At 43.1% G+C, this 27,099-nt stretch overlaps 1 protein-coding gene across 1 annotated transcript in view; it reads left to right on the top strand.

Annotated features, from left to right (window-relative positions):
• Positions 1 to 27,099, top strand: part of CRYBG3 (crystallin beta-gamma domain containing 3) — a 297,693-nt gene that overhangs the window by 230,198 nt on the left and 40,396 nt on the right. The window contains exons 13-16 of the mRNA XM_082245519.1: positions 5,212 to 5,354; positions 13,467 to 13,593; positions 20,232 to 20,264; positions 23,095 to 23,204. Coding sequence (XP_082101645.1) covers positions 5,212 to 5,354; positions 13,467 to 13,593; positions 20,232 to 20,264; positions 23,095 to 23,204 — 413 coding nt within the window. The remainder of the gene's footprint in view (positions 1 to 5,211; positions 5,355 to 13,466; positions 13,594 to 20,231; positions 20,265 to 23,094; positions 23,205 to 27,099) is intronic.

Raw genomic sequence — 27,099 nt, 5'->3', positions numbered from 1 at the left:
GATCCCACAATGTACCTATCAAATTCACATTTCCTCTCCACTCTTTCTCAGACATGGAAGGAAGTAATCGTTTTTGAATCAGGACAGTAAAGGAATGACACTCTATCTTTACAATGAAGTATATTTATTCCACCAAGGTGTACAGATCACACCCTGTCAAGATTTCACCCTCGCTAAAGTTATTCTTTAATCAGGCTTATAGTGTTACTAAAGGTAAAAATGTTTTTTTACCCTAATGCATTCTTTCAATAAGGTAAAAAACATTTTATTGCTCGTGATCCTCCCCCTTTCCTGTGTGATGGGAAAGAGAGGGGAGAAGAGATACAGGTGCATCTCATAAAATTAGAATATCATCAAAAAGTTAATTTATTTCAGTAATTCAATTCAAAAAGTGAAACTCATATTTTATATAGATGCCTTACACACAGAGTGATATATTTCAAGCATTTCTTTCTTTTAATTTTGATGATATTGGCTTACAGCTAGTGAAAACCCAAAATTCGTTATATCAGAAAATGAGAATATTACATGAGACCAATTAAAAAAAAAAAGGATTTTTAATACAGAAATATTGGCTTACTGAAAAGTATGTCCATTGTACAGTAGAGTATGCACTCAATACTTGGTAGGGGCTCCTTTTGCATGAATTACTGCATCTCCATAAAGCTGATCAGCAGAGGGAAGCATGAAGTTCTCTATAATTTCCTGGTAGAGGGCTGCGCTGACTTTAGATTTGATAAAACACAGTGGACCAACACCAGCAGATGACATGGCTCCTCAAATCATCACGGACTGTGGAAAATTTTACATTTCATTTGGATGTTAGGGTCTCAGAGTCTGGAGGAAGAGTGGAGAAGCATAGAATCCAAGTTGCATGAGGTCCAGTTTGAAGTTTCCACAGTCTGTGATGATTTGGGGAGCCATGTCATCTGCTGGTGTTGGTTTACTGTGTTTTATCAAGTCCAAAGTCAGCGCAGCCCTCTACCAGGAAATTCTAGTGCACTTCATGCTTCCCTCTGCTGAACAGCTTTATGGAGATGCTGATTTCATTTTCCAGCAGGACTTGGCACCTGCCCACACTGCCAAAAGTACCAATACCTGGTTTAATGATCATGACATCACTGTGCTTGATTGGCCAGCAAACTCGCCTGACCTAAACCCCATAGAGAATCTGTGAGGTATTGTCAAGAGGAAGACAAGAGACACCAGACCAAACAATGCAGATGAGCTGAAGGTCGCTATCAAAGCAACCTGAGCTTCCATAACACCTCAGCAGTGCCACAGGCTGATGGCTTCCATGGCAGGCCGGGTTGATGCAGTAATTCATGCATAAGGAGGCTTGACCAAGTATTGAGTGCATACTATACTGTACATGGACATACTTTTCAGTAAGCCAACATTTCTGCATTAAAAATCCTTTTTTTTTTATTGGTCTTATGTAATATTCGAATTTTCTGATAAATTGAATTTTGAATTTTCACTAGTTATAAGTCATAATCATCAAAATTAAAAGAATGAAGTGCTTGAAATATATCACTCTGTGTATATCGCATCTATATAATATATAGGAGTTTCACTTTTTGAATTAAATTACTGAATAAAATAATTTTTTGATTATTTTCTAATTTTATGAGATACACCTTTATTCTCTCCTTCTCTTCCTCTTCACACAGGGACTCAAACAGCCAGCAGCAGTTGCCACTGGTATCTGCTGCTGTCAATCATAAGCATTGAAGAGGAAGTGGGGGCAGAGCTAAATCCCACCATGTGTGTCTATGGAGCGCGCCTCCATAGACACACGGCTCGAGAGCAAGTAGACACTGTGTGCCTCCATAGCATACGGCTTACTATGGGAATACATTAAGAAGAAGAGGAGCCAAGATCGCTGGCGGGTGACCCAAGAAGAGGAGGATCTGGGCTGCTCTCTTCTAAACCATTACACAGAGCAACTGAGTTATTTTAATAAAAAAAAAAAAAAAATTACTTCAGTAACACTTTACATCCAAATCCCCCTGGATCCGCTAACAGTTACTACCCCTTGCTAGAATATTGCAGTGTTTAGAGAAATGCAGAAATGCATTGATTTACTGTAATAGTGAACAATATGCTTATGTAGAAGAGAACCGTTGCACACCAATATTGTCACCTTCAAAAAGCTTTATTGAAAGCTTAACATGGACACAACAGACAAGACAGTCCCGCCCATAGATTTCCCTCCTATAAGGGGGGAGGGGTGTGGGCAGTTTATGGGCAGTACTGTCATGTCTGGTGTGTCCATGTTCAGTTTTCAATAAAGATTTTTAAATGTGGCGACCAGATGCGTCACTTTCCTTCTTTTTTACATACGCACATGGAAATAGTGGAATTCCTTGCTGCCTGCATCCGAGGTTCCTGAAGGTGGCATAAATAGGACTGTGAAGCTGCGGCAATTTATTGATATATGTAAGTGAATAAAATGCTATTAGAATTCCATAAGTGGATTTGGACTGCACACATAAAATGCATCAGTATTTATATTTAAAGATGTTTTTGTACTATTAGATGTATTTCTTTTCATGAGTGCTTCTAAAAGTGTTTAAGGCTGAAATTATTAGGGTAGTTAAATTTTATTTTGAAGCACCTCACTCAGTTACAGTTTAACTTAGATAAGTTAGTTTTCGGTAAAGGGTGTCTCCTACATAACGGCCCACGTGCATTCTTTTTGGATTAATCAGTGTTCAGTTATGCCAATTAAGAACCACACAGGACTGGTAACTAAGCGTTTCCAGTTTCACCTGGTTGGCAAACAGACAAACCTGAGTCAACAGTGCCTTGAGTGTGCTGAATACATTATAGGACTTGAGGACTGGCAGTATTACAGGTGCCAGTGAATATACATGCCATTTAAAAAAAAGAAAAGCAAATATATATGCTTGCTCTATTAGTTTCTTTCCTGCTTTTGGTGACAGAACAAAAATATCTCTGAAAAAATCCTCATGCATTACTGATGTACACATACTTTTTTTTTTTTGCAAAATTATTTTTATTAAGTTTAACTAAAGGTATAAACATCAGTACAATAAAAAAAAAAAAACGCCATCAGTGGAAAAACAGTAACACACAGTATAGCAAAAAAACCAAAAACAAACATTTGCCTCGTCAATTATGCAGAACCTAAAGTCTCCACCAGGAGAAGAGTTAATAATCAAGACCAGTGAGGTGCCACCCCCTGCCATACAGTAATTGTAAGGTCACAAAAAAATATTTAAACTCCCCCACTCGCCCCCGCCAAGAAACAATACCCCAGAGAGACTTCCATCATAATTCATCCCAACATGAATGAAATAAATTCATATTGTACTTGCAAAAATCCTCAGCTTGATGCATGCATACTTAGCCAGTCGAGTAGACCTCTCTGTTACTACGTGGTTTAGACAAACTATTTTATAACTACTTGCCTACTGGCCACTTTCACCGCCTTCCTGCCTAGGCCAATTTTCAGCTTTCAGCACTGTCACACTTTGAATGACAATTGCGCAATGCTGTACCCAAACTAAATGTTTATAATTTTTTTTCACACAAATAGAGCTTTCTGTTGGTGGTTTTTAATGACCACTGTTTTTTTTTTAAGAATAAAGTCTGAAAATTTTGAAAAAAAAAAAAGTTTTCATTAGTATGTCAGTATATTTTGTAAATAAGTAATTTTTCTCCTAAGCTGATGTGTGCTGATGAGGCGGCACTAATGAGCACTGATAGGCTGCACTGATGAGGAGGCACTTATGGGCACTGATGAGGCAGCACTGAAGGGCACTGAATAGGTGGCACTGATGAGGAGGCACTAATATGCCGCGCAGATGTGCACTGATAGGTGCCACTGATATGCGACACTGATAGGCGGCACTGTTGGGCAGGCACTGATAGTTAGTGCACTGATGTGCACTAACTTGGGTCACTGATTTGCACTGCTTCAGGTCACTGATTGGCACTGATGGGCATTGGTTGGTGTCACTGATGTGCACTGATTGGTGTCACTGATGGGCACTGATGGGGCTTTATTGTATTCAGGGCACTAATGATTAGTGCCCTGATTATCTGTCCTGGTCACCCCTTTGAGGAGGAGCCGCTGATCGGCTCTCCTCACCACACACTCTGACAGTGTGAGACGAGGAGTGCGGATAAACAGCACTTCCTCATTTACATGTGACCGGCTGTGATTGGACACAGCCCATCACATGGGTAAAGAGCTGCGTCATTGGGCTTGTGAGAGCAGCCATTCTGGGGCCCGATCATATGACGTAGTCCCAGAACGAGAGCTTCACCGCTCCGCCGCCATTTGAAGGGGGCAGACGGCAAGTGGTTAAATAATGCTAAGGCCATCCAAAGATTACATCATTTTCTTTCCTGTAACTCCCACAGCGCTATTGTGTTCTGCCGGTGGGGAGCCTTCCCTGCCGGCAAAACACGATTACTGCTGGCAGTTATAGATGCTGACAGTAATCGCATTCAAAAAATCTGACAGGCTGGATCGACTTCAGCACAACCAGCCTGCCTTTAGATAGATCAAATCTCTGCCAGTCCCTGCTGAACCGGCTTTGATTCAATCCATCTATGCCCAGCTCAACCAGGTAGTAACTTCCTGCTCAGTGGGCAGAGGTGATCATATTGAATCACTGATCACTGGGGAGGCTGGAGGCAGAGAGATAACGAAGAAATATCTGGAAGACTTTCTTAATCAGGAACTCCGCATGTTAATGATTAGGTTGTGCAGTGTGAAAAATGAGTGTAACCGGCTGCACAGCAGTATTAGGGGTTTTTCTTTCAGGTAAAACTGTAACCATATATGCATTTTAATTGTGTATATGGCTGGTTTTCCTGGAGTTTGGCTTTAAATAAAATCTGTGGAATGCACACTTACCTGGACAGGAAGCCTTCAGTTATAGTGAAACTCTTATGTAGCCAAGCTGAATTATTATTCATGGCAGGTACATCAATCAGAGTGAAGCTGAACAATTGATTCAAGTGTTGTGTCCTGGTTGGGGAACTAGTATGTAGCAGCGTTTTGAGAAATATTGCTTACATCGGACTTTTCGGACCCCAGTGCGAGGACATTTTACCTTTAAAATTACGCTAATTGTGTTCTAGGTATGTTGTACGGAAACAAAATGAAGTTTCTGTTCAGATTTTATTTACACCCAACATTTAATTACTGGCAACATATTGTTTTATCTTTAGAACTTTTTGGAAGCATCTGTCACTTTGTTGGAGTCAGATTTGGAGGATGGAAAGCATGTGGATCTCTTCAATCAGGTGATCCCAGATCTGGAAATGGCCGGATATAACACAAGACCACAGTGTATTCATGTGAAAAAAGGAATGTGAGTAGAATTCTGAAAAAATAGGTGATATTTTCACACTAGATCAGCAGAAGAGTTAGTTGTGTTTATTATCTTACAATATGCACTACAATCTCCTCAATGCTGCTAACACTTATCTGTGTCATATCATAACCATGCTCTATTAATAAAAGTACGTAAAGGCAATTTCCTTTCTGTAATGGATTATGCCTGGGAAATATTAAGCTCTAAAAAGCAGTGTTCGTGCTTTGTCTTTTACACTGCCTGTAAAGCATCAGTTACAGGTTAATGCATTTTCTGTAATCAGGAATTGTAAATGGTCAAGGAACACATTGTGTTCCTACTGCAGTTAGAAAATTCTCACTCAATGATAGGTTTCTATTATCAGTGCAATTTTTATATACGTCCTGGGTTTTCAGTTTTGCAGACACAAAGCATTACTTTTTTTTTTTATTTCAATGCCAGAGTATGTGTTTACTGGGATAAAAATCAAGGGGACTTCTGATGCTCTCTCCACGTACTAGGTTGCTTCAAAAGTTTTGTGAACTTTAGGCAACAATTGACATCTAGCAATGTAGCTTGTTTCACTGACATTTAGCAGCAGCTAATAGTACTAACGTGAAAAGCCTTCTCTGTACTGACCCCACTTTTTATGTCAGTGCAGGCAGAGAGATTTGGTAGGAAGGTTTTCAGTGGGATTGCAATGGACCTATGATGAAAATAGTGGGGGAAGAAGTGACGGCATATGTACAGTATGTAAATCACTGCGTATATTATTCCTGCTATATAAATACTTATAAAATGCAATAAATACCAGCGCCTTTATAGCAGCAAACTCAAAACACTGGTATGTAAATCTGTATATATCAAAAATAGAGTTGCGCTAAAACTAATGTCCCAACAGTCCACATGCAATCAATTGCTCAATATGCGTAGAAAACTGGAGAATCTTGATAGCAATGCAGCAATACAAGATGTGGGAGGTACTAATAGGACATCCACCCAGGTGATAAACCGACAAAGACAGAGTGAATTCCCAGCCCACATATACTGCCTCTTACCGGACAAAAGTGGATCTGGAGCAGTGAGTGGTTAAAGCGGAGTTCCACCCAAAATTGGAACTTCCGCTTTAGGGAGTCCTGACCCCCTGACATGCCACATTTGGGATGTCATTTTTTTTGGGGGGAGCGGGTACCTAGTTTTGACAGGTACCCGCTCCCACTTCCGCTCGGAGCGCCGCGACGCCCTGAACGGAAGTTCTCCTCTCCCCCTCCCTCCCTGCAATCTTCTGGGACACGTCAGAGGTCCCAGAAGATTGCCGGCCAATCAAGACGCTGCGCGAATCTCGCGCATGTGCAGTGGGTACCCGGCTGTGAAGCCGCAAACTGTCACAGCCGGGTGCCCACAGCAGTGATGCCGAGGGAGAGGATCGAGGCTTCGGGTGGCCGCATCGCTGGACCGTTGAACAGGTGAGTGAATGGCTGGAACTCCGCTTTAAGGACCACTGCAACCTTTCACAGAATCATACAGCTCCCAGCGCTTCCGCTTCAAAATGTTGTTGTACAATACTGTTCAGACTCCCATAGGTGCCGTATCTCACATGTATTGGGGGATATTAAACAAAAGGGATATAAATACTTGTAATAAATAAATCACAGTGTAAACAATAATCGATATACAGATCTGAAACATGTTTGGTCCATTTCCTATTGCATCCAGAACAACACAAAAAAACGTTTTAACTGGAGTCCCATTTTAAAGGCTAGGTTCACCTTTTGGAACATGCTTCATGGTTCACCCGTATTTAGAGTCAAACATGTAACATCTTTGCTCCTAGTACACAGTCAATATTCCCATTGCGCACATTCCAGGAATAAGCTCTAAAAGTACCAGGTGCTGTAACAACCGCCAGCTGGATACTGGAACATGCATGATAATGTAGATATACGCCAGCACACCAAGGTTTATCAATTTCGTCCAAACCGGTTTAATTAAAGAAAGATCACATCACAAAACAATGTAGAGCTAATTTTCGGAGTCACACAGGACCCCTTCTTCCGGCACTGACGAGGGGTCCTGCGTGACTCCGAAACGTTGCACTACACTGTTTTTTGATGATCTTTCTTTAATTAAAAACCATTTGGAAGAAACTGAAGATCCTTGGTGTGCTGTCGAATATCTACATTATGTTCCAGCTTCTGCCACCTGTTCTTCCAATCCCCCTTTCAGTGTGACAGCAGGCATGGGATCTTCTCTCCGTGCCCACTGTCACTTTTTAAAAAGAGTGTTCCTGTGAATTAATAAACTACAAGTACTGTCAGCCGTGGTGGCTTGTAGCTCTGAATGAACTGTGAGGGCACTGATGAGTGTTCTTGTAGATCATTAACAAGCCCTGCAGCTTTCAACAGACAGCCCATGTGAAGGTATGGGCAGAAAGCTGCAGAGCTTGTCTTCAGAAACCTGACATTGCACCCCTGATCCACTGATCAGGGGTGCAATGCTTTCCAGTCTCGTCCAGGAAAAAAATAAATAAATAAAGGCACATTTTTCCTTCTACAAAAAATGTATGCATTTATTATTTTTTCAGCAAAGATTAACTTATCCTTTAAGTCTAAATTGAATGTTCTCATATCGCCAGTTTTCTATACATTTCCAGGGAAATCAATGGAGGATCACAAGCCATCAATTATATGTATCACCTGTGGCTGTAGGTTTAGGAAAGGGATAAGTAATACAATATGTTAACTGCTTAATCCGTCTACTCCTCCCACCTCCTTGAGTTTCTGTGTCGTCATTCCTTTGGGTCCTGCTGACCATTAAATATAGTAGAGGCCCAAAAAACTAAAAAAAACATGTCATTTACCCTTGTGCATTTTTAATGCAGATGACTGGCTGTGAACCTGCAAGCAAAATGCACAATAAGGCTAGTTCCAGTATAGCCATTATTATCATTCCAGTTCCATTATGGACTGTGTTTTCTTTATGCAATTCCCTTTTTGTTGACTATGATACCAAAGATCTTATCACACTTTTGAATCGCTGTGCCTAGCGCAAAATATGTCTGTAGAACTTGTTTCTACTGGCTATTTTTATGAAGGAAGGATACTATTTTGCATCTCAGCATGCAGTGGTCATGTTTCTAGTACATTTGGTATGCAATTTTTCATTTTGTTTTTGTTTTTTAGTTTTTTGTTTTTTTTTAGTTTTTATTAACAGAAACCATACAGTTGTACATGACAAAACCGTATCAACAAATGCAAAGCCCTCGGTGTCCCATAACCGTACAGACACAGCAAAATGAAAAATTGATAATACAGTAGAAAACAATAATTGCACACAATAGCCAGTTGGCCAACAAACAAGCAAACCTTACTGCCCGACAAAAGTATAGAAACAGCAAAAGTTAAATTAAAAGTATAAGTGACAGCATTATACATACAGTATTTTTAATGGCTTACTATGTAGCCAGACATAACCTGGATGAAGCATGTACCAAGTAAATTTTAACAGGACACGGGGACTCTCTATAAACAACTATCTGGAAGGACCTGAACATTTTCATACCTTATTGGGAGAAGAAGTGCGTGGGCAAGAAAACTAGATGCCCACACATGGGAAAAGCAAGAGAAATAGAACAACGTTCTGTGGTTTTTCTTTTACCTGCACGAGAAATGCAAAAGTGTAATTGGGGCCCTTACATCACAATGGACCCCAGGTACAAAAGAACTGGCTGTTTCCTATCAATCAATGGAATTTCCCCCCTTCTTGTCAGTAAACAGGTTAGAACATGGAAGGAAGGCACTAAACGACTGCTAATGGGGAAATACAGATGCTACATATATGAGCCTAAACTGATTACATTATAGAAGAAATACTGATATTTAAAGTTCATATACCTACCAGGAAAGTCTGTTTCCTGCACAAATATAGTGAATACCAATATGTACTGAGTAATTCTGTTTCTGCTGTGAGCTGCTAAAGCCTTATAATGCTGGAAATTGCAATTCCCAACTGATGGCACACTACAGCTTCATGTCGTTAAGCTTTATAGTGTATTTCCCATTAATGATGCTTGGCTAATCAGTGCCCATGAAACGGAGGTATCTTAATAACAAAACAAGATGTACAGAGAGATAAAACTTGGGAACTGTGAAACAATTAAACAAATGTTTAGTAAACCTGGTACAAATCTCATAATTGACTCGCTGTGACGTTTGACAACTTGAAAGCTCTTTTTAAGGTCACGGAGAGGAGCTATTCCAGTCCAGTAAAAACTTTTATTAAGCTTGCCTCTCTGAAACACTTAAAGAGGTATTCTGATTGGCTGCTAAGTGTTGCCATACTTTTAAAAAGCAACTTCAGGAAACAAACAGGGTCAGTCACTGAAAGCGTTGGAACTGTACCTATGTATAATGTGACTGCAACCAGGATCTCTTGTCACCTCAGTTTTTGTTGTGCTGCGTCCTTCTCCTCCTCTATTATGTTAGGGTGAGGCTATGTTGGCTCAGTGGCAGGGTGGTGCATCAACCCATAAAAACACTGCCTGGATCAGATTTGAAGACTCACAAAAGATGAGACAGTGATTTAACAAGCAAGGCATCGGCAAGACAGAAAGCCATTTATCACATATACTGTCTTCCAAATACAAGAATGTCATGTCTGACTGGAATGTAGCTGTAAATAAAGCAGTTTACTTTCCAAAGAACAATCGTCATTGATGTTATCATTAGAGGGAAAGTATTGTGTACCTTTAGGCTTCTTTCACATGAGCAGTAAAAACAGCGGTTGAGTTACATATATAGTAGTAGTATAGTTGGTGAGGTTGAATAAAGACAATAGTCCATCCAGTTCAACCTGTGTAGGTGTGTGTGGCTGTAATCATCTCACATAGCCCTGAATGTTCTGATCCTTGAGATGTACGTCTAAGAGTCTTTTGAAAGCCACCATACTACCCGCAGAAACCACCTCTTGTGGTAGAGAATTCCACAATCTTGTAGCCCTAACAGTAAAGAACCCCCCAACGTTGCCTGAGGTTAAAACGCTTCTCCTCCAATCGCATTGTATGCCCTCGAGTCCTCATGCAATCCCTTCAACTGAACAGCTTTTTTTCTATGCTGAGATCCCCATTGAGATATTTATAAATTGCTATCATGTCCCCCCTCAGGCGTCTCTTCTCCAGGGTGAATAAATCAAGCGATTGCAGACGCTCTTCATAATTAACCTCCCTGGCGGTATGATTATGTCAGGAATTATATACCAAAAGCGGTACAATTTTTTTCATGGAAATTTGGCGTTATGTATTATAGGCCTACAATTCTTAGTAATTACTGACTTAAACCTGACCAAAACAAGAGTCTAGTAGACATCCCAGATGTGATAAATTTGAAACACAAATGCATGAATTATAATCGAATCAATAATATAATTTTATTATATAATATATATATAATAAAATTATATTATTGATTAGATTATAATTCATGCGTTCTATATTATATATATATATATATATATGTGTGTGTGTGTGTATATATATATATATATATATATATATATATGTGTGTGTGTATATAGGTATATATATATATATATATATGTGTGTGTGTATATATATATATATATATATATATATACATATATACACATATATATATATATATATATATGTATATGTATATATATATATATAATATAAAATGTGTTATGTGTTTGTGTTTTGTGCAACGTTTTGAATTTCCCTCCCTAGTTCCGCTCCCATGCAGCATTGCTGCTGCAGGGAACGGAACTAGGAAGTCCTCACACCGACGGACGAGCGGCGGGACTCTCGGCTGGCGGTCACAGCAATGAGAGATCATCGCTGGATCGCCAGGAGAAGGTAAGAGACACCGCTGCGCTCTCTGCACATCTACCCCGAGCGTGACTCGGGGATACCGATCCTGGACTAAAAAATCCACCCGAGTCGCGCTCGGGATTACCGCCAGGGAGGTTAAGGTCCTCCAATCCCCTAATCAGTTTAGTTGCCCGTCTCTGGACTCTCTCCAGCTCCAGCACATCCCTCCTGAGGACTGGCGACCAGAACTGGACAGAATACTCCAGATGTGGTCAGAGTTTTATAAAGTGGAAGGATTATAGTCTTATCTCTGGAATACATCTCTTTCTTTATGCATGCTAATATTCTGCTGGCTTTGGCAGCTGCCATCTCTTTACCATCTCCTGACCACCCACCTAAAGCCTATATTACAGACGGAGGCAATGTTCACATGCCAGTGCTTCTTTGCATCGTGGCAAATTTAATGTGGCATGTTGAGTTGACCTGCGGCACTGCCAATTCAACGTGGCCATTCAAGTTATCGGGGCTGTGCTGCAACCCAAATGCTTGGCTCATGGTTCTGGAGCATTAGTCCCATATAAAATTGCCACTCAGCAAAAAAAAGGAGAAAAAAAAGACACTTAAGATGCTGCATTATTGCGTCCTGGACACCTAACAGCGGATGCTTAGCTGCACTCTGAAAGGTGTTTGCTCTCAGCAGCTCATTGCTCTGTATCTTTCTTAACAGCTGTTGAGATAATATTAGCCACATAGGGAGTTCATAGTTTTCAGCGTAGCTGATTTAATAAAGGAGCGTAGAATCACTTAATAATAGATGTGAAGATTCACTTCAGTTATTATGTCATGTACGGATGAGAAAAATTAACAGGAATTTGCTTTTTACATGAATTATTAATTTGAGTCAATCTTCACACAATGAGGGGGATTTGCTAAAACTGGAGAGTACAAAATCTTGTGCAGCTCTGCATAAAAACCAATTGGCTTCCAGGTTTTATTGTCAAAGACTAATTCAACAAGCTGAATTTGGAAGGAGATTGGTTACCATGCACATCTGCACAGGATTCTGAATTCTCCAGTTTTAGTAAATCCCCCCCCCCCCCGATGCATTTAGTCAAATGCTTAGGGCTGGGCTTACAAAAAGAGTGGAAACTCTGCATGTAGGAAAGCGAATATTCACATTGGAAAGTGACTGTTCAATTAGATATAGTGGTTATGATGAAGCAATGTACATTTTTAATGCCCAATCATGTTTGATGAGAAATTAAAGCACTTACAATCACCCATACTCTTCTGTAGAGGAACATGACAGTGGCCTACATTTTAGTTTTTTTGTCTGTGGCAAGGGTCTCCAAACATTTTAAACAAAAAGCCAGTTTACTGTCCTTCAGACATTACGAGGGCCAGTAGCCCACTATGGCCAGTTGGACTTGGTCAGTGGGAGTAAAAAAAATTACATATTGCCTATGGTTAGTAGGAGAAGGAATAGTGCTCCATCATTACTATGATTGGAAGAAATAGTCCCCCGTCATTGGTATTAGTGGGAGGAATATTACCCATTGTTGGTGTCAGTGAGAGGAATAGTGCCCCATCGTTAGTGTCAGTGGCAGGATTCGTGCCCCATTATTGGTATCAGTGAGAGGAATAGTGCTCCATCTTTGATGTCAGTAGGAGGAATAGTGTTCCAATGTTTACATCAGTGGAAGAAAGTATGGCCCATCATTGGTGTCCGTGAAAGGAATAGGGCCCTACTGCTGTCGTCAATAAGCGGAATTCTGCCCCACTGTTGGTGCCGGTCAAAAGAATAGGTCCTTTTATTGTTGTTGGTAGGAGGAAATAATGCATCATATCAATGAGACGAATACTGCCCCAACCACGAGCTGAATAAAGGCAAGCAAAGGGCCGCATCCAGCCCTTGGGCGACAGTTTAGAGACCACTGATCTATGGCAACAATGCAATTCATGATACTCATATCAGGGAACAAGGAGCTGATCATAGATGGTTTGGATCTCGGCCAGGTCAAACCATGTAGCAGCCTGAGTGTACCCAAGTTAATTAATTGGAACGAAACTTGCTCCGTTTATGGACGGCATTAGAAGAGCTTTCCAATCCAATGTACTCTCCGCACATATGGAAAATTCCTGACCAGAGGCTGGACACATTGGAGGGGGAGCAGTGATGGGTCTGAATGGATTTACCAAACTTCCTCCACACAGGAGCTTCCTGCTGTTGATTTTTCTGTCAAATTCGTTATGCTGTACAGAATAAAGTAAACTGTTACTCACCGCATCTCTTTTTTTATTAGGTGGGTGGCATATCAGCAGAAACATTACTGTGGCGAGCAGTATATACTAGAAAAAGGGCGATATAAGAGCCGTGTGGACTGGGGAGGAAGCAGCAATACAATCATGTCCATCCGGCCAGTTCTGCTGGTAAGTTGCTATGTTTTTATTGATTATGCAAAAAATGTTTTTTAATATACATATTTTTTATACCTGTGAACAGTCATGCGTTAAGTGAATTATATAAAGGAATGCTCTGCTTAATTAAAGGCATTGTACACTTTCAAATGTTTCTGCTGTTTAAAGTAGCTATTAGTGTAGATATATTCCCTGTGCTGTTTGCCTTACCTTGTAATAATGTGCTTACGTTTTGTGGCTGCAGTTTGTGTCATAGCTCATTGATTCTCCTGTGTCCATGTACTGCTTCAGATAGCTGGTCCCTATGCACCAGCCAGATCATTTTCTGTCCTGGGTCACACAGCGTCCAGTTAATGCCTTGCCATCTGTTCTGTGTTGCATCACAAATATGATGGGGCTAATGTATAAAAAAAAAAATCTTCCTGCTGTGAGCTTTCTGTTTGACTGCGAATGCTCTGTGTCAGATTTAATTACTGTGTAGCTCTCACCTGCATGAGCACTAGACGGAGAGACCTAGGGATTGTGGGAATTGCAGTTTCTTCATAAGAAATGTCAACTCTTGTGCTACAGACAGAGGTTATGCATTAACCTGTGCAGTGCCATGCCAAATACCTCATGTTTCTATATAAACAAAAAAAAATTTTGCTGACACAGGAATGTAAAGATCTGTTCTAAATAAAGTGAGGGTTCCTATGTTCTACCATAAATTAAAAAATCTATATAATCAGCAGTTGCTTACAAAATGTGTCCCCGCGTTATAACAAAGTTAAATATATATAAAAGAAAGATGTAGCGCTTATGCTGAAAATAAACCTCAATGTGTATACTAAATTCCACATAAAACTTAATGTAAGCACATCAATTAGTAAAATATATGTGTCAATACCTTTAAATACAGTTAGAATAGTACACAAATATTGGGATATATAAACCGTAACAATTTAAGAACAAAATTGCATCACTCACATACACAATCACAAAGGTCTGCTCAGGTGGAGTGACGCAACGCATTGGGAGGAGTCTGGGCAATGCCAGCCCCCGTGTCTCGGCCGGACATTGAGTGCGCTTGTAGGAATATTTGTCAAACTTTGAGCAGACCTTTGTGATTGTATATGTGATTGATGCTATTTTTTCTTAAATAAATTGTTTCGGTTTTACATATCCCAATATTTGTGCACTATTCTAACTGTATTTACAGGTATTGATGCATATATTTTACTAATTTATGTGCTTACATTAAGGTTTATGTTTGTTATTTTCTGTGGGTTTTAGTATACACATTGAGGTTTATTTCCAGCATAAGCGCTGCATCTTTCTTTTATATATATTTAACTTGTAATAATGGCGGGACACATTTATTTGATGTAAGCAGCTACTGATTATATATAACGATGCAATTTTTTTCTTAAATAAATTGTTACGGTTTTACACAATGGGAGATCTTTCTGTTTATTTATGGTGATACGTGGGAGGCAAAGTGGAGAGGAATTTTGGAGGGGACAATACACGGATAGATCAGCTTTGTTGACAGCACCAAGGAGAGTTGTGCTGACAGGTTTGAGTGATCTATATGAGAGTGTAGATCCTGTCCTTGAGGTGAGCTGCCATCCACACGTTAGCAATCACTGCATGTGTTGGAGAGTGATAATCACGGGATTTTAAAAAGGAAGAAAAAAGTCACTGCTTTTTTTTTTTTTTTTAAAGAATCACTTTTTGCATTAAGTGAAGAGCAAGGAAAATATACATATTTTTTGGAGATTTATATTATTTTCAAACACGGTTTAACCACTTTACCACCGGAGGATTTTGCTGTCTTCCGTCCAGGCCACTTTTTGCGATTCGGCGCTGTGCGACTTCAACTGACAATTGCGCGGTCGTGCGACGCCGTACCCAAACGAAATTTACGTCCTTTTTTTCCCACAAACAGAGCTTTCTTTTGGTGGTATTTGATCACCTGTGCGATTTTTACTTTTTGCGCTATAAACAAAAAAAGAGCGTTTATTTTGAAAAAATAACAATATTTTTAACATTTTTTTATATGAAATTCCCCCCAAAAAAGATGTAAAAACCAATTTTTTTAAAAATTTTTGGCCAATTTGTTTTATGCTACATATGTTTGGTAAAAAAAAATCGCAATAAGTGTATTTTGATTGGTTTGCGCAAACGTTATTGCGTTTACTAACAAAGGGAAAGATTTCTGTCATTTTTGGTGTTTTTTTTTAACGCGTAATGGCGGCGATCTGCGATTTTTTTTTGCGGGACTGCGACATTGCGGCGGACAGATCGGACCCTTGACTGACATTTTTGACACTTTTGGGGTTACCAGTGACATTACTGCAGTAATCAGTGCTATATATATGCACTGTTACTGTAAAAATGACACTGGCAGGGAAGGGGTTAATTTTATTGGAGAGGGAGGGGTTAATGTATGCCTGGTGCTTACTGACGTGTAGGGGGGGAGGTGACTGTGTGAGTCATGGACAGATCGGATGTCCAGCTATGCTGAACAGTCCGATCTGTCACTCCCTGTCACTATGGAGATCCGCCCGCTGTGTTTACACACAGCGGGCGGATCTCCAGACTCGATCCCCGACGATCGGGTAAGAGCAGCGGCGATCGCCGCTGCTCCTCCCCTGGCCCGACTCCCGCTGTGAATGAAAACAGCGGGAGCGAGCCTCCGGCGGCGCGCAAGCGCCGCCCAGAAGGGGGAGTGTCCAACGACGTTAATACTACGTCGCTGGACGATAACGAACCACTCTGCCGCAGTAGTATTACTGTGAGCGGTTCTAAAGTGGTTAACCTTGCTTATATATTTTTTTATAAATAAGGAGCACTTGATATTATATACCGTATGTTTATATATCCCAATATTTGTGCACTATTCTAACTGTATTTACAGGTATTGACACATATACACATTGAGGTTTGTTTTCAGCATAAGCGCTGCATCTTTCCTCTATATTTATCCACTTACCACATACTGACGTAGGGCTACGTCGGTAAACTTTGCGGGGTTATACCGGGATGATGCCTCTAGCTCTGGAGCCGCTCGATCGGTACCCGGGGGGGCGGGAGGGGACGTCCCCCCCCCCCTCCCGCCGCCTTCCGTGACTTTTACCGGGGCCCCCGTCCCACCGGGAGCCCCAAGCACCCAGCCGGCACGTCCACCGGCTGGATGGAGTCCCGATCAATGCCGGAAACGGCTTCGATTGGGTCTCCGATGACGTAACCCGGAGGCGGCGTCCATGACGTCACTTCCGAGTTACTGTGCTACAAAAGGCGGCAAATTTGAAAAACGACTGTATGCAAAAATGCCGTTTTCGGCGTTTTGCATACAGGGAAGTGTAGTGGAGGGGTCTAGGGTCTTTTAGACCCTCGATCCCTCCATAAAGTGTACCTGTCACTGCATATTGGTGTCACAAGGGCTGTTTACATTGCTTGTGACAGCAATAAAAGTGATCAGATTTTTTTTTTTTTTTAAAAACCTGTAATAAAGTTAAAAAAATAAATAAAATAAATGGGGAAAAAAAAAATGTAGCCGCCCCCGTCACCGTTAGCTCGCGCACACAAAAAAACGTATACGGAAGTCGAGCCGCAAAAGAAATCGCTGTTCAAACCACACATGTGAGGTATCGCCGCGATCGCCAGAGCGTGAGCAATAAATAAAAAAAAAAGAGCTACACTCTAACTCTAAACTGATAACCGTTAAATCAATTTAAAGCGTCGCCTATTGAGATCTCTATTGACCGTAGTTTGTCGCCATCCCACGGGGGGGGCGCAATTTTAACCGTAACATGTTGGGTATCTATTTACTCGGCGTGACATGTTCTTTCACAATATACAAAAAAAATGGGCTAACTTTACTGTTTAGTATTTTTTAAATGCAGTGAAATGTGATTTTTCAAAATTTTTCCAAAAAAATTGCGTTTTAAAGACCGCTGCGCAAATACCGCGTGACAAAAAATATTGCAATGAACGACATTTTATTCTCCAGAGTCTTTGCTAAAAAATATATATATATATAATGTTTGGGGGTTCTAAGTAGTTTTCTAGGAAAAAATACTGGTTTTAACTTGTGAACAAAAAGTGTCCGAAATAGGGCTGGGGCTTAAGTGGTTATTTAAAGATCTGTTCTACTATAAGTATAGGTTGTGCATACAGGACAACAAATGACCCCACACAACTATATGACCAATGCACAAGGAATGCAGGAGAAGGTAGAAATGTTTACAATGCCTTTAATAAAGGGGAACCTATATCATAATAATAATTTGTTTTTTAATACCTAAAAACTTCATTTTATTGAAAAGATTGCAGAGAAAACCATTTAAAACATCTGTTCTGTTTTGTGCATTGGCATTATTGCACAGAGGTTACATGTAGTATAGCTGTATTTTATGTTGAAATCGAATGTACTGTATGTAATCAGTAAATTGGATTTAACACAAATTGTTAAAGCATTTTTGGACTCCTGGCTGTTTTACTATAAATGATTTTTCTATATTCCCCATGATTCTTCATAGCAGTGGGTTGTTTTGTGTATGTTGCATTGGTAAATGTGACTTTTGCTTGTTTGGCATGTATTGTGTGTGTTTGCTGGGAAGGAGGAGGGTGGATAATTGTCTCACTAGAGATAACTAGAGCTGTCCATGGTTTTGCAGTACATGTTTACTATGGGGGATTAGGGGAAGCGATGCAGCTAAAATGTTTTAGCAGGTTTTGTACTTTTGTGAGTCAGTCATAGAGGGGATCATTTTTATACATTTTTGTTTTAAGCTATGGTATGTGCTATAGCAGAAAGAGGAAGGATTTGGGAAAGTGTGCAACCATGATGGCTCAGTAGCTTTATCATGGTGATCATACTGCAAGACAACTATGATTTCCTGCTTAAAATATAATAACATACTGTTTGTGCAATTATTGCTTGCATAGGCAAGTTAAATAGTTGTATAAGTACCGTACCATGTCAATTTTATGCAGCTAATCAATACAATTTTTGGTAGCTCGATCACACTGAAATAGTAGCAATCACGCTCACTTGAAGCAAATGTTTCCCCATGATGTGAGCATGTGATATAAGTAGCAAGCATTGGCAGTTAATTTGGGACACTATGCTGGAGTTATACAGTACTACATACTGATTGTGTGGCTCACACTGTATAGAGACATTTTTTTCATCTGTGTTCTGACTGTTCTCGTCCACGTTATGTTGGCCCTGCACCATATAACCTGACAGTCGCTGTCAAATCTCTTTAGAATTATTAAAACAATTTAATATTGGGACATACCTAAACAATGCATTAAAGTGGTTGTAAACCTCAAACATGAAATATGAACAAAGCATATCCCTCTATAGTGTGTACTTGTGAGAGCACTAAGGGTCTGTTGCTTCATTCCTCTGCTATCAGCATTATTCTCTTCTGACACCAAGAGAAAGGTTTCCAAAAAACAACAATATCTCTCCTGCGCTCCAGTGGTATGCGGGAAGGTGAATCTTCTAGGCGGTTTTATGACACAAATGAAGTGTTCTTGCTGCCCCCCTCAGGACCAAGGGTATCCAAAATGCACTACAAGAAAACAACAAGAGAAGGGTGCACCGACCTTGTGCATTACCACTTAAAAGTTTATTAAAATCAAAGAAGGGTAGCGTGCAATATACTCACAAACGTAGCATATGAACAAGCATATAGGAAATGGGCACTGCTCGCTTCCAGGACACTTCTCTACTGCAGGATAGCATGATGGCTTCCTCAAACCTGATGTGGCTTACGCGTTTCGAGGGAGGACTCTCTTCCTCAGAGCCAAAATCGCCACCCAACAGTGCCACCCAACACCCAAAATCAACACCCAACAGTGCCACCCAACAACTCTTGTTGTTTTCTTGTAGTACCAAGAGAAAGGTGACAGGGGAGGGATCTCCAGCTGATTGACAGTCTCAGCTCTGTTTCTGTGTGCTGTGTAGTGGGGGAGGGGGTGTCCTTTCTCTCCAATCTGGTCCCAGAGCTCTTCTCACTGAGCTCTGCAGAGTGTAACCTCAGCTCTCTGCCCCCTTTTTTTCAGACAGCTCCAGATAAGCTTAATAAATTCAGCACTTTGAACAGATGTAGAGAAGAGAAGACTTCAGATAAACGAGTACAACTTATGTAGGAGGATTTGTTTCACCTCTGTGTATCACCTAAGGGCAGTTGCTTTACTGGGTATATGTTAGGATTTCCAACTACTTTAATTTAGTATCAAAACTGCCATGACCTTGCACCACATTGTTGGTTGTAGATTATAGGACCAGGTTGTATAGTTTATAGTTTGTTTTAGTAATTTGTTAGCAATGCAGTGACTGAGTTTCTAAAAAATCCCCTTTTTACCTCCTACAATGTGTGTCAGGTGGCGTGTCATACTTCTAAGCCACCTAACCAATTATGGCTTCCCAGTGGCTTCTACCATTTCAAAGCTGCAGTATTTAACCTGTCAAGTTTGTATTAGACTTCTGTGAATTTCAGCAGACCTGCAAATAGCTTGATTCGGCTGCCAGGTTTTTGTTTTTTTATATATTTGATTAATATTGTATTTCCTGTTAAAAGCATTTTACCTTATGATAAAGTAGTCTTGTTGCAGAAAGAGATGCTGAAATAATGGGCTGATTTAATTTTCAGGAGCCGCTTGGACGGAATGAAGTCAAACACTTGGTAAGTGCTATTTTCTGCTTAGAACACAGAAACGCTACCTGCAACAGCGAAGAGCAAATTAGCACAGAGGCTCTTGTTCTATTCCACAACACATAGCAGCCCTATTTACCAGTGGCTTAAACAGAACTTGCACTTGGAATGTGTGGCAATCATTTGGAAGTGACCCTCTCTTTAGTCTATGATGATGATAAAAAATACATAATGCATCCTGCAAGAATGAATGAATATTTCATGAACATGCTGCATTAACAGGATGCAGTGCAACCTAAAATCCAGCAATGCAATTCTCCCCTTGTTAAGTAACATACAATATATGTTATATACTGTATGTATAAAGTAATCTTACCTATGTCCATATTTCACCTTTGGGGGGACGATTTTTAAACTTGACTTTATTCTGGGCATTTCTTTGTCATTTTTCTAAACCACGAGCATTTTTGTTTGATGTAAGGCTTATTTATAATGTACAACTCTGAGTACCTTTTAAAATATTAAGTTAAGTAGTAAAATTTAATTTTACAAATGTCCTCCAGTGTAATTACATATGTGGAAGAGTTTAATGCAGCCATTCTCAAATGTTCTCACATGCCTGGTACAAGCACCTCTTCAATTCAATACATTATCTGCAACATTTAAATTTAATGCAAAAGACAGCTTTATACATAACAGCATTATAGGAAAAAATATGCAAAATTACCAATTAAATCTGAACTTCAGGCAAATAACTAAATGCACCAATGGAATATGTATATGAGAGACCTTTTTACCCACCCAAGGATTTACATAGTTACATAGTTAGTCAGGTTGAAAAAAGAAACAAGTCCATCTAGTTCAACCAATAATAAAGAAAATCATACAATCCCATATACACAATCCTATACCCGCAGTTGAGCCAGAGGAAGGTGACAAACCCCAGCAAAGCATGATCCAATGTGCTACAGGGGGAAAAAATTCTTCCTGATCCCCCGAGAGGCAATCAGATATTCCCTGGATCAACTGTACCCATAAATGTTAGTATCTAGTTATATTATGTACACACAGGAAAGAATCCAGGCCCTTTTAAAGCAATCTAGTGAGCTGTCCAGAGCCACCTCTGGAGGGATTCTATTCCACATTTTCACAGCTCTTACGGTGAAGAAACCTTTCCGTATTTGGAGATGAAATCTCTTTTTCTCTAGATGTAAAGAGTGCCCTTAAAGTGAACAACTCAACACCAAGTTCACTATATGGACCCCTTATGTATTTATACATGTTGATCATATCCCCCCTCCATATTGATCAAATTTGTATTTCTATTTATCCAGTTCTGACATTCACAAAGCTCTGCCACACAGTGCAGTCCTGTCTGGCAGGGAAGAAGAACTGATTTTTCTCAGCTGTAGTTAGGTAATACTTACAGGTCTTATGCCTTCCCCAACATGTGACTAGACTATAAAAGGTGAAGCATTGAACAGATAAGCTCAACTCTCTTTCACTCTGTGCTCTTTTTCCCCATCTGCATGCTCCTTACCAGCACATGAGCACTGCAGCACAGATGATGGACTCCTTGCACTGCTAATCCCTCTCCCAGTCTGAGTTCTGCTGTGCAGGGGCTGATGCCAGGTCAAATTCAGGTACTTACACAGCTTACATTTATAAAAATGCAATTACTAATTTATTGATAAACACAGTATTGCATTCATTTTTGTCCTCTATTTGCCTGGAGTTCAGCTGTAAACCATCTGTATACCCAGTCACTGGGTTTTTTTTTTTTTTTTTTTGATGATCAATAGATATGCAGTGGGTTTTGTAGCAAAAATATATTTACTTCCTTATCAAATATGTTGGCCCTATGTGAGCTCCTTAAAGGTTTTCATATTTGTATTATTGGCTGTTTTAAAATGATATTAATGGTTTGGCTTTTAATAACAAACGTTCTTCTTACTTGCCCTGTGCAATGGTTTTTGCACAGAACATCCCCGATCGTCCTCCTCTTCTCGGGTGTTCCTCTTCTTTAGCCAGGACTCTGCATTGACTATATCTGATCTCCTACAGTACACAGAACATGGAAATGCAGTTATTTTAGTAAACATAAACTGCTAAATACCTTTTCTCATCAGCAGTGTATAGCAGTCTTGAAATGTCTATTAGTATCCCACTGAGCACTGGTTAAAGTTTGAAGAAGGAGTTTTCATTCTCCTCTGATTGTCCTATGAGGCCGCAGGACCCCTGCTGAATGGCCTTGTGCTGATCATATGCACCCTTCCAAAAAAAAAAAAAACTCTTGATCAATACACACCAAACTGAGCATGTGCAGAGTGCCCCATTATCAGGTGATGGGTTGAGGACTGTGGAAGAAGGGGAGGATCAGAGAAGACAGGATCAAACAGCCTTTTAGGATGAACCTCTTAGGTGCCACATTGAGTATACCCAGCGTGCTTTACTGCATATACAGACTGATTTTACTGTTGTGGGTTTAGTACCACTTTAAATCCAGTCACTAAACTATGTAAGGTTTATCTAATATGTATCAGAATTCAGTAACTATATAGCTTGGCCTATGTAGCTTGTAAAAGAATATTGGGCTGATGGGTAAACTCTGCAAGATTTGTTTCTAAAACGCACGTGCATGTATTTTACAAACTCTGTGCTTCTGCATCTTTGTTACAAGTTGCATTTTTTTTTTTTTTTTTGTTAAATTGTCACTTGTAGCCAGTAAGCTACTTAGATTTCATCTAAGTAAACATCACAAAAAATGTCCAACAAATCCGAATAAATGTGACTACCAATTGTATCTGTGTGTAGAAGATCCAGGAATTTGTAGAAATCAATTAGATGTGTTTTGTTGCAGATAAAAGCATACCAAAGTATAAATTTTCAAGGGGAGAGTGTGGACTTCACACAACTTGAGTCAGACTTCATTTCTTTCATGCCCAAGTCTTTCAAGGTCTTAAGGGGATGGTAAGATGGCTTTTTACTTGTACAGTATGCATTAAATCCATATAGTGGAAAAGATCTATTAGAGTTTTGAACAAGAGGTCAGAATGTGTTTTCTACTATTCACCCACCTATATTGCACCTATATACAGGGGCGGATCCAGAGCCTAGTCTCGGGAGGGGCACTGCCTGAAAATAAGTTGTTGCTTACGGAACTGTATTGCAAAACAAACTTTCCCTGTACTTCTCTTTTAAGTGTGTACCCAGCTAAAAGTGGAAAGGGCTTAAAGGGGGACAATAAAACAGAATCTGTGCCCCTCTGACATCAGGGTCCCCACACAGAGCCCAGGGTCCCCACAGAGCCCCCCCTCACATCAGGGTCCCCACGGAGCCCCCCCTCACAGGGTCCCCACGGATCCCCCCTCACAGGGTCCCCACAGAGCCCCCCTCACAGGGTCCCCACAGAGCCCCCCCTCACAGGGTCCACACAGATCCCCCCCCTCACAGGGTCCACACAGATCCCCCCTCACAGGGTCCACACAGATCCCCCCTCACAGGGTCCACACAGAGCCCACCCTCACAGGGTCCCCACAGAGTCCCCCCTCACAGGGTCCCCACAGAGCCCCCCCTCACAGGGTCCCCACAGAGCCCCCCCTCACAGGGTCCCCACAGATCCCCCCTCACAGGGTCCCCACAGATCCCCCCTCACATCAGGGTCCCCACAGAGCCCCCCCTCACAGGGTCCCCACAGAGCCCCCCCCTCACAGGATCCATACAGATCCCCCCTCACAGGGTCCATACAGATCCCCCCTCACAGGGTCCACACAGATCCCCCCTCACAGGGTCCCCACAGAGCCCCCCCTCACAGTGTCCCCACAGATCCCCCCTCACAGGGTCCCCACAGAGCCCCCCCTCACAGGGTCCCCACAGAGCCCCCCTCACAGGGTCCCCACAGAGCCCCCCCTCACAGGGTCCACACAGATCCCCCCCCTCACAGGGTCCACACAGATCCCCCCTCACAGGGTCCACACAGATCCCCCCTCACAGGGTCCACACAGAGCCCACCCTCACAGGGTCCCCACAGAGTCCCCCCTCACAGGGTCCCCACAGAGCCCCCCCTCACAGGGTCCCCACAGAGCCCCCCCTCACAGGGTCCCCACAGATCCCCCCTCACAGGGTCCCCACAGATCCCCCCTCACATCAGGGTCCCCACAGAGCCCCCCCTCACAGGGTCCCCACAGAGCCCCCCCCTCACAGGATCCATACAGATCCCCCCTCACAGGGTCCATACAGATCCCCCCTCACAGGGTCCACACAGATCCCCCCTCACAGGGTCCCCACAGAGCCCCCCCTCACAGTGTCCCCACAGATCCCCCCTCACAGGGTCCCCACAGAGCCCCCCCTCACAGGGTCCCCACAGATCCCCCCTCACAGGGTCCCCACAGATCCCCCCTCACAGGGTCCCCACAGAGCCCCCCCTCACAGGGTCCCCACAGATCCCCCCTCACATCAGGGTCCCCACAGAGCCCCCCTCACATCAGGGTCCCCGCAGAGCCCCTCTCACAGAGTCCCCGCAGATCCCCCCTCACCTCAGGGTCCCCAGAGAGCCCCCCCTCACAGGGTCCCCACAGATCCCCCCTCACATCAGGGTCCCCACAGAGCCCTCCCTCACAGGGTCCCCACAGAGCCCCCCCTCACAGGGTCCACACAGATCCCCCCCACAGGGTCCACACAGATCCCCCCTCACAGGGTCCCCACAGAGCCCCCCCTCACAGGGTCCCCACAGAGCCCCCCCTCACAGGGTCCCCACAGATCCCCCCTTACAGGGTCCCCACAGATCCCCCCTCACAGGGTCCCCACAGAGCCCCCCTCACAGGGTCCCCACAGATCCCCCCTCACAGGGTCCCCACAGATCCCCCCTCACATCAGGGTCCCCACAGAGCCCTCCCTCACAGGGTCCCCACAGAGCCCCCCCTCACAGGGTCCACACAGATCCCCCCCACAGGGTCCACACAGATCCCCCCTCACAGGGTCCACACAGATCCCCCCTCACAGGGTCCCCACAGAGTCCCCCCTCACAGGGTCCCCACAGAGCCCCCCCTCACAGGGTCCCCACAGAGCCCCCCCTCACAGGGTCCCCACAGATCCCCGCTCACAGGGTCCCCACAGATCCCCCCTCACAGGGTCCCCACAGAGCCCCCCCTCACAGGGTCCCCACAGATCCCCCCTCACATCAGGGTCCCCACAGAGCCCCCCTCACATCAGGGTCCCCGCAGAGCCCCTCTCACAGAGTCCCCGCAGATCCCCCCTCACCTCAGGGTCCCCAGAGAGCCCCCCCTCACAGGGTCCCCACAGATCCCCCCTCACATCAGGGTCCCCACAGAGCCCCCCCTCACAGGTTCTCCACAGAGCCCCCCTCACAGGGTCCCCACAGAGCCCCCCCCTCACAGGGTCCCCACAGAGCCCCCCCTCACAGGGTCCCCACAGAGCCCCCCTCACAGGGTCCCCACAGAGCCCCCCCCACAGATCCCCCCTCACAGGGTCCCCACAGAGCCCCCCCCTCACAGGGTCCCCACAGAGCCTCCCCCCTCACAGGGTCCCCACAGAGCCCCCCCCCCCCCTCACAGGGTCCCCACAGAGCCCCCCCCTCACAGGGTCCCCACAGAGCCCCCCCTCACAGGGTCCCCACAGATTCCCCCCTCACAGGGTCCCCACAGAGCCCCCCTCACAGGGTCCCCACAGAGCCCCCCCCCTTCTAACATTAAAAAAGAGCATCCTGATTTAATGTACTCACGTTTTTAGGCTGACACTCACTGTGCTGTGCTGTGCAGTAGCTGGAGGGAGGAGGTGGGAGGAGCCAGCACTCCACTCGGCGCACAGCAGAGGAGGAAGGAGGCTCTGCAGTGAATGCTGGAGCGCTCTCCTCCTCCTCAGATGACAGCATTGATTGCTAGACGCCGAGCGGCGATAGCAACCAGTGAAGCGCAGTACATGCCAGCGGCGCGGCTCTCGGCTCCGCCGCCGCTGCTGGCCTGGCTGGAACTCGGACACCCACTGGGGACTCACTGCCTGGACTGGTCCGAAGTGGATAATATTTTCGGGGGGGGCAATTGACCCGTTGCCCCCCCTCCTGGATCCGCCACTGCCTATATATGGTTTGAAAAGAATCCTTCATTTATAAAGTATAAGATTTTGTCCTGTCTGTCCATGGATGAATTTATAGAGTGATTTTTCTCATTTTGAAATAATTTAGAAACTCAACAGGGCTACGGTGGATGGAGCCGCAAACTCAGACACAAACCTCCTGACTATTTAGCCTACTGGCACCTTTTGAAAAGATTGATTTAGGTTTTATTGACTTTCCACATTTGGCATGTCATTTAGATTTGACAGGTACCCGCTCCCACTTCGCTCAGGCCGCCTAAGCAGCTTGAGTGGAAGTTCTCCTCTCCCCCTCCCTCCCTGCAATCTTCTGGGACACGTCACAGGTCCCAGAAGATTGCCCGTCCACTCAGGACTCGCAGCAAGGCTCGCGCATGCTCAGTGCGCACTCGGCTGTGAAGCTGCAAGCTGTCACAGCCGGGTGCCCACACTGGTGATGCCGACGCTGTGGGGAGAAGAGGGAGAGAACCGAGGCTCCTGCCGGCCGCATCGCTGGATCGTGGGACAGGTGAGTGTGTGTTTTATTCAAAGTCAGCAGCTACACTTTTTGTAGCTGCTGACTTTTAGGCCCTGTTTACACCTGAGTGTATTTCAGCTCGTAAAACGCTCATCTCTGAAGTCTCAAAGTGCCCAACAAGCAAAATTCCATTCATTTCAATGGCCCCTGTTCACATCTGAGCGTTTTGTCGCCAGAAGAAAAACGCCTGAAGCTCAAAAAAGTACATGAGCTTCTTTTTTGGCAGATTACAAGCGTTTT

The sequence above is a fragment of the Pelophylax lessonae genome, assembly GCF_965119305.1.
Source record: "Pelophylax lessonae genome assembly, chromosome: 2".
NCBI lineage: Eukaryota > Metazoa > Chordata > Amphibia > Anura > Ranidae > Pelophylax > Pelophylax lessonae.
The sequence above is the reverse complement of the archived record's forward strand: the minus strand, read 5'-3'. Positions and strand labels throughout refer to the sequence as shown.